Source organism: Argentina silus (genome assembly GCF_951799395.1).
Source record: "Argentina silus genome assembly, chromosome: Y".
Lineage (NCBI taxonomy): Eukaryota > Metazoa > Chordata > Actinopteri > Argentiniformes > Argentinidae > Argentina > Argentina silus.
The window spans coordinates 21827215-21840660 of NC_139654.1; the positions used below are offsets into that span (position 1 = coordinate 21827215).

Here is a 13446-nt window from a genome sequence, read left to right on the forward strand (position 1 = left end):
GAAAGACAGAACATGGGGACCATAAAGTAGTGTGAGTGTTACGGTCCCTCTCCCTAACCAGTCCTCTGGCACCACCTTGAGGCCCCGGTGATCATCGCTGGAACGTCCACCTCCCAGTCGACAGCGCACCTGTTCCCTATCTCCAATCAGCACACCTGTGACCCATTCCCAATCACCCTCCTATAAGAACCCTGCCCGGTCTTCGCTCCAGTGCCAGAATGTACTGTGTCTATGGTAACATTCCACGTAACCCGCAGATGCTTCAGACATTTGATATCCTCTCATGTTCCTAGTGTTTGTTTGTGATTCACCGTGTTCTCCTGTGCCTCCCCAGAACCCTCGTCTCCCCTTGGACTCCCTTGCAATTCCACGGACCTACCCCTACCCCTCCATTAAAATTGTTTAACAATGCCTCCTGGCAGTTGTTTTTGCAGAGGTGAATTACCAGAAATAAAAAAATGACTGATAGTCGAGCTGACTCCCTACTGCCGTCACGGTACCCCAGCTACATTATCGTACAAGCGTGAATCTTTTAAACTCTGACCTATTGTAAGGATTGCTTCCAGATGTAGGCCAACAGACACTTTGCATGCATGGATAGTAGAGGACAGGACACCCCCCCTCTTTCTCCCTTGCTTATTCTTTCTCACTGTTACTCGTGAACGTCTGAAGAACCAAAATCACGGCACACACAGAGAGTTGAATAGCCCGAAGGCGTATTTAATAATAATTAATCGGGAGAGGGGTAAGGGAAAGAAGGATAATCCAAAGGGGGGTCGTCTGAGTCTGGTCCAGGGTTCGGCAGGGGGAGATCCAATAGCGGAGAGGGGTTGGGAAGAGAGGGATAATCCAAGGGAGAGTCGTCGGGGTCCATTCCAGGGTTCCGTAGCGGGAGATCCAGTAGTACAGAGGAATACGGGTAGGTCCGTGGAATTGCAAGGGAGTCGAGGGTTCTGGGGAGGCACAGGAGAACACGGTGAATCACAAACATTGTCATGTTCAAGAAACCAGTTTGAGATGATGTGAGCTTTGTGACATGGCGCGTTATCCTGCTGGAAGTAGGTACACTGTGGTCATAAAGGGATGGACATGGTCAGCAACAATACTCAGGTAGGCTGTGGCGTTTAAACGATGCTCAATTGGTACTAAGAGACCCAAAGTGTGCCAAGAAAATATCCCCCACACCATTACACCACCACCACCAACCTTTGAGTTACTGTTGCCTTTCTATCATCTCGAACCAGTCTGGCCATTCTCCTCTGACCTCTGGCATCAACAAGGCATTTTCGCCCAGAGAACTGCCGCTCACTGGATATTTTCTCTTTTTCAGACCATTCTCTGTAAACCCTAGAGATGGTTGTGCGTGAAAATCCCAGTAGATCAGCAATTTCTGAAATACTCAGACCAGCCCGTCTGGCACCAACAATCATGCCACGTTCAAAGTCACTTAAATCACCTTTCTTCCCCATTCTGATGCTCGGTTTGAACTTCAGCTGGTCGTCTTGACCATGTCTACATGCCTAGATGCATTGAGTTGCTGCCATGTGATTGGCTGATTAGATGTTTGCGTTAACAAGCTGTTGAATAGGTGTACCTAATAAAGTGGCCGGTGAGTGTATATAGCCAAGGCAGACCCTCTCTCTCGCCCATTCTCAGCCGGAGAACACAACACTACCAGGCCTGCTGCCAAGGGATTGCTCTGCATTTAACGAGAGAGAGAGAGAGAGGTGGAGAGTTAGGACAGAGAGGCGGGACACATATAGAGGCAGCGAGAGAAAGAGAGACTGGTAGACAGAGACATATAGAGAGGAAGAGAGGAGAGGAGGGAACACAGCTTGCTCTAACACACTGAGCTCACATACAATTTCTTGCAGTAATCTTCTTTCTCTCAACACACACAGCAGGGCAGAAAGACAGGTAGTCAGGCAACCAGGCAGAACTCAACACACTCTTTCACACACTCACAGACAAACAGACAGACAGACCGACAGATGTAAGGATGTTTCTGTGGAGTCTCCCCCAGGCAGTGTGTCTGGTGTCGGTGTGTGTGCTGCTGACTCAGGGGTACAAGGACGATATCGAGGTGAACTATGGTGATACCTACTACAACGAAATCACAGAGGGAGAGCCACAGGAGCGTAAGTCACTGTGTGTGCACGCGCATGTGCGTGCGCAAAAAGTATAATAATAAAGCATTCAAAGGACATAAGTACACGAACGTAAAAGCAAAAATTTTAATTAAACCATATTCATGCACATTCATGTCATATGCATCAATTTGAATTTGGAGAGTGAATGAATGTGAATACATTTATTTGAATATGGTAAGCCTTGACTTTGGAAGTTCCCCACTGTTTAATACAGTGCAATACAGATAACAGAAGGTAACTTTTCCAGCTGCACTATGTTAGTTGTCTGAATCTATCCACAGCATTAGTGTGTTCTGTCAGTGTTGACTGACAGGGTTGAGTGACAGGGTTGAGTAGGAACAGTTACATGCAATCGGGTCTGTGCTGAGTAAGTACATGGAAGTCTATTGAATATAGTTAAACTCCAGTTGTGCATCTAAAGCTGTGTTGTGCTCCCTGATAGATACTACAGTAGTAAGTCAGTGTTGGCTGAGTCTACTGTATATAGAGATGTTTAGTGCCAGAGAGTAAGTTGAGCGAGAGAGTCAGGAGCTCTTAGCCTCCTATTGGCAACAGCACATCATGAATGACTGATCAGAGGTAACAAAACTATGAGAGTATAAACTCTAAAACAGAGACAAGCTGAAAAGGGGAGGGGTAGAAGAGAGAATATTTGAAAGTGATATGAAACCTGTTAGCAAGGGATACTGAGTGTCTGGTAGCGACAGACGGATAATAGGAAAGAGAAGCAATAGGAAACAAAGGGAGGGATCATTGAGACATCTCAGGGTTGACTCAAACGTTATGAATACAAGCCATCAGATTTCTCTCATACACTCTTCCCCTGTTCCTCTTCTCCTCCTTCTTGCATTCTTCTTTTTCTCCTCCACCCTCCCCTTCTAGCCACCACCACCCCTGCCCCCTGTAGATGTCCAGACATGACTAAATGGAACACGTTATTCTCCATGCTGGAGAACTCACAGATGAGAGAGACCATGCTCCTGCAGTACGTTGATGACATCATTAAGGTTGAGATTGGCTCACTGTGTGGCGAGATGCTGAGGTTAACTGTTTATTTCTTATCCTCTTTTTTGCAGCACCAGAGCTGTGGGTTTATTTAATTGAAGATATGCTTTAACTGTAAGTTCCTTCAGATAAAAGCATCTGCTAAATCTGCTAAATATCATTATCTTAGATCACCCAGATTTGTGGCTCAGTACGGCGAGGCCTGTGGGGTTGCTGTGGAGACCGCTGGGTGGAGGATGTCCCTGCAGGTGGAGGCTCGCCTCCGGGAGAGCCTGCAGCGTCTCAATCTAAAGGAGGATTGGAAAGCTGCTGGGAATTCTGCTGGGAATTCCAACCACCGAGGAGCGGTGTTACAGCAGCTCTTATCCATTGCACGGAAACAAGCCTCCTGGCTTGCCAAGCTGGAGAGCAGCTGCCTGATTAATCGGAATTGCACCAGTATTGGGCCCAGAACGCCACATGAGGCAAAAGGAGGATTCCAACCTCCAGTTCCAGAACAGAAGAGGCCAGAAGAGGCCAATACACTACAGAAGATTCTGGCTGCCGTGGTAACGGAGCTGAAGCAGACAAAGGCAGAGCTAGAGCTGACACTGAGGTCATCAGTTCATCTGAATGTCTGCAAACCTCTGCTTCTTCCAGTCCAGTGCTTTCCAGGAGTACAGCAGACGGGGAGAGCACACTGTAGGCAAACTGAGCTGAGAGCACAGTGCTATTGTTCAATTCAGAATTAGAATCAGAATTATTTTATTTTAAGTATATTTGCACATACAGGAAACTGACTGTGAGACTAAGTGGCAATGAGGCTAGAGGCTGTGAAATGGTTATGGGGCATGTACACTATAAATTACACTGTCAGTGCATTGTGTGTGTAACAGGGTGTGGGGGGGTGGAAGTCCCAGAGTCAGTGAGAGGCAGGGGGCTTGTTTGTGAGCCCCACTGCCATGGGGAAGAAACTGTTCAGGTGGCGCAAGGTTTTAGTCTTGATTGACCGGAACCTTTTGCCGGATGGAAGTCTCTGGAAGAGGTTGTGACCAGGATGGGAAGGATCAGCGGTGATCTTTCCTGCTCTCTTACTGGTCCTGGAGTGGAACAGATTCAGGAGAGATGGCAGGTTGCAGCCGATGACCTCGGCTGATTGAATGATCCGCTGCAGTCTGCCTTTGTCCTTGGCAGTGGAGGCAGCGAACCAGACGGTGATTGATGAGCTGAGGATGGACTCAACGCGTAGAACTCGACCATCACTTTCTGCGGCATGTTGAATTTCTTCAGCTGCCGCAGGAAGAACATCCTCTGCTAGGCCTTCTTGATGGTGGAGGTGATGTTCTCCGCCCACCTGAGGTCCTTTGAAATTATTGTCCCCAGGAATCTGAATGATGAGGGGGGCGGTTGGGGCTGGGCTTCTCCTGAAGTCTACTACCATCTTTACAGTTTTTAGGGCGTTCAGCTCCAAGTAGTTCTGGCTGCACCAGGAAGCCAGGCTGTCAACTTCCTCTCTGTAGGCGGCCTCATCACCATTGGAGATTAATCCAATGAGGGTTGTGTCATCCGCGAACTTCAGGAGTTTGACAGAAGGTGCAGCTGTTGGTGTAGAGGAAGAAGAATAGAGGAGAGAGCACACAGCCTTGTGGGGCTCTGAGACAAGCTTGCCCAGCCGTACCTGCCGCTTCCTGTCTCTCAGGAAGTCAGTGATGCACCTGCAGGTGGGCTCAGGCACGCTCAGCTGGGATAGCTTGTCCTGGAGGAGAGCTGGGGAGATAGTGTTAAATGCAGAGCTGAAGTTCACAAACAGGATCCTGGCGTAGGTGCCAGGGGAGTCTAAGGTCATCCATAGAGTGGGGGGATTTGGTTTTGCAGTCTGTGATCACTCAAAGGCCTTTCCAGACTGACGAGGAGTTGTTGGCTGGAAACTGTTGTTCTAGCTTCTTTGAGTACTGTCGTCTGGCCTCCTTAATCTCCTTGCCAAACGTGTACTTAGCCAGTCTAAATCTTTCCTTGTCTCCACTCCTGAAAGCCCTCTCCTTCTCCAAACGAAGCTGTTTGAGTCTTGCTGTGAACAAGGGCTTGTCATTGTTGTAACTCACCCTGGTGCATGTTGGAATACATCTGTCCTCACAGAAGCTGATGTATGACATCACAGACTCTGTGTATTCGTCCAGGTTGTTGGAAGCAGTCTTAAAAATGTCCCAGTCTGTGGTGTCTAGGCAGTCACGCAGCTCCTCCACTGCTTCTCTGCTGCTCCAATTCTTAGATGTCTGCACAGCAGGTTTAGAAAGTTTTAGTTTCTGCCTGTATGCTGGGATCAGATGAATAAGAGCGTGGTCCCAGAGCCACGCGGGGAACTGCGTGATAAGCTCTGCTGATGGTGCTGTAACAGTGATCCAAAATCTTCTCCTCCCTGGTCGGGCATCTGATTAACTGTTTATATTTAGGGAGTTTGTGAGTTAAGTTGCCCTTGTTAAAGTCCCCAAGGACAATAACTGGGGAATACGTGTTCACTCTCCTTCTCTCCACTCCTAATATTTGGTCGGTGAGTTGACGTTGAGACACTTTCACATCAGCTTGCGGGGGGATGTAAACTCCAGCCAATATAAAAGAAGTGAATTCACATGGAGAGTAAAATGGTCTGCAGGTGATGAAAAATGATTCTAGGTCAGGAGGACAAGTTTGCAAAATCACTTTCCCGTCGTTGCACCAGCGTTAATTTATATAGAAACAGAACCCTCCACCTTTCGTTTTGCGTGTAGAAATCGGGTTGCGATCCGCCCGTAACAGCTGAAAGCCGGGCAGCTGAGTCCGGTGTAGATTCCATCAGCCATGATTCTGTGAAACACAACAGAAGAAAACACAACAGAAGAGAGAGAAAAGTCTCTATTTGTCCTGATAAAAAGACGCAATTCGTCCATTTTGTTGCACAGTGCGCGGACATTTGAGAGGAGTATTCCCGGTAGAGGCAAGCATAATCCTCTCTCCCTGAAGCGCACCAGAGCCCCGGCAAGGGCCAGAGCACCTTTGACCAGAATTTCCAGTAAATCCACAGATGAGGCGAGAAAGTTGGGACATAAATCAGATGGTGTTGAGTCCCTGATGTTAAGTATCTCGTCCCTTGTGAAAATGAACTTAGTGGAATCACAATTTATGGAATTAAAGACTAAAAACAAACAAAGAAGTGCGCACCAACACACCGTGGCAGCCGTAGGAGGCGCCATCTTGAGGTGATTCTGCAGAGGATGTCTTCTACCAAATCAAGTCTGGTCCAATAGAGGTGCCAGCCCTCTCTCACACACACACACTCACACACACACAGTCTATATAACCCACCCTGTAAATCTGGCCAAAATACTGAGCAGAGAGAGGTATAATCATGACCAGGTCGGCACGACAAACACACCAAAGCACCCCGGAATGTAGAATCATATTGTGACGGCCGCCGGGGTGTGCGGGCGCGTCACGGACCCAAACACAGTGTAAGCAGAGAGGTCCACACCAGAATTATAATCAAAGATATTTATTCGGTTAGCGGGGAGAGGGAAATGATAGAGAGAGGGTGGGGGTGAGAAGGCGTCGTGTCGTGAAGATAGCAGGGGGGTTCGGTACACGGTGGGTTCCGGGGCGGCAGCGGGGTAGTCAGACAGGCGAAGGTTGGCAACGTAGCGGGCTCTCCTATGGTCAGGGGTCATACACTGGACAATGGTGACTTGGCTTATTCTCTCTCCCATCAACTGCTCCTTGGTTCGCCGTAGGCTACTTTTGTACCGTCTCTGCTGTTCCTGCTGATGCCCTTCACCTGTGCCTTGATGGGCAGGAACTCCATGTATGGGCATACGGTGATTATCTCCACGGGTTGCAGCTGTGGCCCCTTGGGGCGCAGGAACTCCATACATGGTCCTGCCAAAGACAACACGGGGCAAGAGAGGGACAGCAGAAACAGCAGAGACAAAGCGAGGCGAGATATATACTCCATTTACCACCGTCCCACACTCGCGCATGGGCTTAGGCACGGGCCGGGCGCCACATATCCCCCTCCTGAGCTCCGACCTCGCGGGAGGGGCGGCCCAGCCTCCTAGTGCGTCCCGCCGTGAGAGAGCGTCGGCGTTCCCATGCGCGGCCCCGGCTCGGTGGACCACGTCGAAGGAGTAGGGCTGAAGGGAGAGGAACCAGCGGGTGACCCGGGCGTTGCTGTCTTTGTTCCTCGCCATCCATACCAGTGGTGCGTGATCGGTGACCAGGGTGAACTGCCGCCCCAGTAGGTAATACCGGAGGGACTCCAGTGCCCATTTAATGGCCAGGCATTCTTTCTCTATCGTTGAGTAATTTTTCTCTCTTGGGAACAATTTACGGCTGATATACATGATGGGATGTTCCTCGCCTTCTCTTAGCTGGGAAAGGACGGCCACCCCGGTCTCCGATGCGTCCGTCTGTACCACTAGCGGCTGTTGGAAGTCCGGGGTCACCAACACTGGGTCCGTGCAGAGGGCCTCCTTCAGCCCTGCGAACGCCTGTTCCGCCTCCGGCGTCCATTCGACCCGATCCGGCATGCGCGCGCGGGTGAGGTCGGTGAGGGGTCCTGCCAGGGAAGAGAAGTGGGGAACAAAGCGCCGATAATAGCTGGCAAGCCCTACGAAAACCCGTACCTGTTTCTTTGTCTGGGGGCGGGGCCACCCGCGGATCGCCTCAACTTTCCCTACCTGGGGCTTGACACACCCTCTCCCGATCGTGAACCCCAGGTAGTTTGCTTCTTGGAGGCCGAGCCGACACTTGGCTGGGTTTGCGGTGAGCCCCGCCTCTCGTAGGGCTTGCAGCACAGCCTCCATCTGTTTCAGGTGGGCCCCCCACTCCTCTCCGTGGATGATGATGTCGTCAATGTAGGCGGCCGCATATTCGCGGTGGGGACGGAGCACGTGATCGATAAGCCTCTGGAACGTGGCCGGCGCCCCGTGAAGCCCGAACGGTAGCTGTACGAACTGAAATAGTCCGTCCGGGGTGGAGAACGCAGTTTTCTCTCTGGCCTCAGGTGCGAGGGGCACCTGCCAATACCCTTTAGTGAGGTCCAGGGTGGTGATGTACCGGGCCCTGCCCAGCCTCTCGATCAGCTCGTCGACCCGTGGCATTGGGTAGGCATCAAATTGCGAGATCGCGTTGAGCTGGCGAAAGTCATTACAGAAGCGAATGCTCCCGTCGGGCTTGGGCACCAGCACGATGGGGCTGCTCCAGGCGCTCCGCGACCGCTCTATGATGCCAGCCTCCAGCATCGCCTGCACCTCCTGGTTTATGGCCGTCCTTCGGGCCTCGGGGATACGGTAGGGCCTGAGTTTTACCGTTTTCCCTGGGGTTGTTATGATGGGGTGGGTGATCAGGGTGGTGCGCCCGGCGGTGGAGGAGAAGACGTCGCGGTGCCTGGCGACCACCTCGGTCAGGTCGTGTCGTTGTCGTTCGGTCAGCTGCTCCCCGAATGGCACGTCCTCCGACTTGGGTTTCTGTGTGGAGAGGGGGTTTGACACAGACAGCATGGCGGCGGGGGCCACCCATTTCTTTAATAAATTCACATGATAAATCTTGGTGGGCTGCCGCCTTCCCGGCTGTCTTACCCGGTAGTTGACTGGTCCTACCTTCTCCATCACCTCGTATGGCCCGTTCCACTTTGCCAGGAACTTGCACTCGGAGGTAGGTACCAGGACAAGGACCTTGTCTCCCGTCACAAACTCCCTCGGCTGCGTCCCCCTGTTGTAGGTTCGGGCCTGTGCGGTCTGGGCCGCCTCCATGTGTTCCCTCACCAGGGGCCACAGGGTGGCCATCCGTTCCCGGAGCTCCTCCACGTGCTCGACCATCGTGCGGTGGGGGGATGGCTGGCGCTCCCAGGCCTCCTTAGCCAGGTCTAGCATTCCTCGGGGCCGTCTCCCGTACAGCAGCTCGAAGGGTGAGAACCCCGTGGAAGGCTGGGGCACCTCCCGTATGGAAAACATCAGGAATGGGAGGAGCTGGTCCCAATTCCTCCCATCCAACTCCATCACCTTTTTTAACATCTGTTTTAGTGTCTGATTAAACCTTTCCACTAAGCCGTCTGTTTGGGGGTGGTATACTGACGTGCGAATTTGCGTTATGCGCAGGAGTCGACACACATCCTTCATAATCTTGGACATAAATGGGGTGCCCTGGTCAGTTAAGATCTCGTCGGGGATGCCGACCCGCGTGAACATTACCACCAGCTCCTTGGCGATACCCTTGGTGGCCATGGTGCGGAGGGGAATGGCCTCGGGGTACCGGGTTGCGTAGTCCACTATCACCAAGATGTACTGGTACCCACTGCTGCTCTTGGGGAGGGGCCCGACCAGGTCCATCGCAATGCGGCTGAAAGGAACAGAGATAATAGGGAGGGGGATTAAGGGGCTTCGTACATGGGGACGGGGCGCCACCATTTGGCACTCGGGGCACTGCCGACAGTGAGTCTCCACCGCTTTCTTCACTCCGGGCCAGTAGAACCGTGCCTGAATCCGATCCAGGGTTTTCGCTACCCCCAGGTGCGCTCCCAGGAGGTGGGTGTGGGCCATCTGGAGAACTGAGGGAATATAGGCTTTGGGCACCACTAGCTGTTCCTGTCTGGCCCCGTTAGTCATGTTCATCCGATACATTAGACTGTTCTTAATGGCAAAATGTGGGTTTGGCAAGTCCCTTACCCCGTCCATCCGCTGCCCATCAACCACGCTCACCTGCTGCAGCACGCTGGCTAGGTTGCGGTCCTCCATCTGAGCTGTCCCGAACCTCCCCTTCAGGCGGGCGGGCAGTGGGGCGGCGTCGGAATCCTCCAGGAACATCCCCATTAAGTCGGCGCCATCGTCAGGGGAGGGTGAGTCGCTGTCCGTGACGACGGCTTGGGTCTCCGCGAAGGCCCGTTCTGCGGCGGCGCTGCCGGCGCCCTCGGAGATGGGTTAGGGTTAGGGTTAGGGTTAGCACCGGGGTGATCGGGGGTGTTCCCGTCGGCTGAGCCCAACAGGCCGTCAGGAGCCCGCAGGGACGTCCGGGGTCGCTCGCCGAGGGCATGGACGCCTCCTGGGCGTGGGGGCCCAGGACAGATGACCCACCTCACCACAGGAGAAACAGCGTCTCCGGTCGTCCGTCGCGACTCGTCGGTAACAGGGGCGGGATTCTTTTCGGTGTCCGGGCCACCCTCATCACGCCCTGGGCGGCCTGGTAGCCTTCCACCAGGGATACCAGCTGCTCGGCGCTCTGGGGGTTGTTCTGGCACGCATACCTCCGTGCCTCGTGGGGCAGTGCCCTCATGTATCGGTCCATGACCACCCTCTCCACCGGCCCCAGGGAAGGGGGGTCAGATACCAACCACTTGTTGGCCACCCGAGTCAGTTCGTGCATCTGGGCCCGGGGGAAAGCGGCCGGGTCGAAGGTCCACTCGTGGAGCTGTTGGGCCCGGGTCAAAAGGGTGTGGCCGAGCCGCTTGACGATCTCCGTCTTCAAGGTTGGGTATGGCACAAGCCCGTCCGCGCAGAGGTCCTGATAGCAACTTTGGGCCATGCCTGACAGAAATGGAGCCACCAGGCCTGTCCATTGATCGGGGGCCCAGCCTTCCCTCTCGAACATCTGGAGGTACGCCTCCACGTCGTCGTCCCCCGTTTGTTTGACCAGGAATTGGGCCGGAGTGGCGGACTTGTGCTGGCCCTTGGCCAGCAGGCCGGCGACGAGCTCCTCATGGCGGGCTTGCTGCTTGACATTGAGGTCCACGAGCTGCGCTATCAGCGCCTGGAAATCCGTACCAGTGGCCATGGCGGGGTCTGGACTGGTTTCCCGGTGCTTGGCCCCCTGGTGTCTCTGCGGTTCACTGCGTTTGGGTCCCGGGTCGCTATGCCCGCATTCTCCACCAAATGTGACGGCCGCCGGGGTGTGCGGGCGCGTCACGGACCCAAACACAGTGTAAGCAGAGAGGTCCACACCAGAATTATAATCAAAGATATTTATTCGGTTAGCGGGGAGAGGGAAATGATAGAGAGAGGGTGGGGGTGAGAAGGCGTCGTGTCGTGAAGATAGCAGGGGGGTTCGGTACACGGTGGGTGGTCCTCTTACGTTCCAGGTCGGGGCGGCAGCGGGGTAGTCAGACAGGCAAAGGTTGGCAACGTAGCGGGCTCTCCTATGGTCAGGGGTCATACACTGGACAATGGTGACTTGGCTTATTCTCTCTCCCATCAACTGCTCCTTGGTTCGCCGTAGCAACTCCCCCCCACTGGGTGCTCCGTGGGCTACTTTTGTACCGTCTCTGCTGCTCCTGCTGATGCCCTTCACCTGTGCCTTGATGGGCAGGAACTCCATGTATGGGCATACGGTGATTATCTCCACGGGTTGCAGCAACTCCATACATGGTCCTGCCAAAGACAACACGGGGCAAGAGAGGGACAGCAGAAACAGCAGAGACAAAGCGAGGCGAGATATATACTCCATTTACCACCGTCCCACACTCGCGCATGGGCTTAGGCACGGGCCGGGCGCCACAATATGGGAACTGTTTTTCACCGATACCCCCGCAGAGACGGACACTTGAGACAAATGTAACGTCAATAATTAGGATCTGGTAAGAAGAGAGAATCTCAGTGTGTGTCATAACTGAGCTATCATTGGTGGCTGGGAGAGAGAGGGGGAGTAGACTGACTCAAACCTTCATCAGCTTGCACGCACGCAGCGTGCACACACACACAAATTCAAACCTCCCTAAGAGCTTTTTTGACCAAGAGTCATCACTCTCCTTCTGACTGGTTGAAAGAGACAGAGAGAGAGTAACAGGGAGAGGAGTACAGAAATAGATGTGCATGATAGGGAACAGACATGGTGGCCCTGACCTTACCCATGCAGCGTTGATGTCGGATAAACCACAACCACATCACATGATCACTGAACCTCAGCCATCATTTTCATACCCTCATACCCACCATCTTTTGACTAAAACATCTGTCACTGAAACTGATGAGCACCCAATCTGGTCATAATTGTAAAATACATCACAACCCACTTATTTACCAGTAAGCCCTCCTGAGTCATAGAAAAAGACACGGTTAAATGTTTGGTGTTACTTATTTAGAACAGGAAACTGTAATTAATGTTTGAGAACCACTGACCTATTTCTCACTCAACAGGATTATCACATGATCTAGTATGGTGAAGGCCAACTGGTAAGAGGTGAAATGATCTGGAAAGGAGATGCCAATCTTAATGTGACCTTCCTGGTAGAATAAAGGTCAAATCCTAACTAGTGCTTCTTGGAGCATAGCAGAGTCTCCAGTCTCCTATGAGTGAGCATACTATAAGAGCCACCCCACCCCTCGCTCTCTCTCTCTCAATAAAGGCTCAACAAAAGTCAAACCTGAACTTAAAACTGTCTTTGACTGACTTTCTTTTCATCCTCTCTCCCAGGCTATGAAGACCGCCCCTCCTCTTCCCGTTGTATCTACATCTCCGTCAACCCTGACCTCCCTCTCTCCTCGTCCTTCTTCACTGTGAGCCTGTGAGCCAAGCCTGTCTCCATCTCCAACAGAACATTTCTGTTCTCCTACGGAACTCGACGGAACCCCTATGAGATACAGCTACTGCTCAGTGGAACCTCGGCTCTCTTCACCATTGGGGGAGAGGCGCATCTGGTGGAGGGACGGGGTGTGGTGAAAGGGGGTGGAGAATTGGGATGGACTCACCTGTGTGGAGCTTGGAGCTCTGAGCAAGGCATGGCGTTATTATGGGCTGATGGACGGAAAGTAGCATCCACACCCAGGGTGGGCGAGGGCCACATGCTCCCGGTCGGAGGCTCACTGCAGCTGGGGCAGGACAGGAACGGTTGCTGCCCAGGATCTGTAGGTCTGGGTGGGGGTGGCAGTGGCAGTGGGATGCCTGGGTTTGAGGGGGGGTTTGATGCCAAGTTAGCGTTTTCTGGGAAGATGACAGGGGTGAATATGTGGAACAGAGTGTTACAGGAAGAGGAGATATCCCAGCTGGCTTTGCAGGAGGGTGAGGGGTGTGAGCAGAGAGGAAACGTGGTAGCCTGGGGCATGACAGAGATCCAGCTGCATGGAGGTGCTCAGTTCCTCAACTAACTGTGTTCTGTCATTGTCATCATCTTCGTCATCATAATCATTCAAAACTAACTCTGATGCTACCATGCCATCTGCAGCTAAAGACACAAGTACTTTTATCATCATCATTAACACATATAGGCTAGCACTGCCCTAAAACAAAAACTCCCACAGACTGAAGTACTGTAATATGTGCTCTACTGGATGTTTCCAATTTAGAGATGGGGGAGGGC

At 52.7% G+C, this 13446-nt stretch overlaps 1 protein-coding gene across 1 annotated transcript; it reads left to right on the forward strand.

Moving 5' to 3' along the window:
• Positions 1 to 1999: 1999 nt before the first annotated feature.
• On the forward strand, positions 2000 to 13234 carry LOC310824021 (pentraxin-related protein PTX3-like; the record flags this gene model as incomplete). The annotated part of the gene is made up of 6 exons (XM_083696921.1): positions 2000 to 2138; positions 3033 to 3192; positions 3334 to 3836; positions 8022 to 8103; positions 8930 to 9069; positions 12660 to 13234. 6 exons carry the CDS (start codon positions 2000 to 2002, stop codon positions 13232 to 13234), a joined length of 1599 nt encoding a protein of 532 aa, XP_083553047.1.
• Between the last annotated feature and the right edge of the window lie 212 nt (positions 13235 to 13446).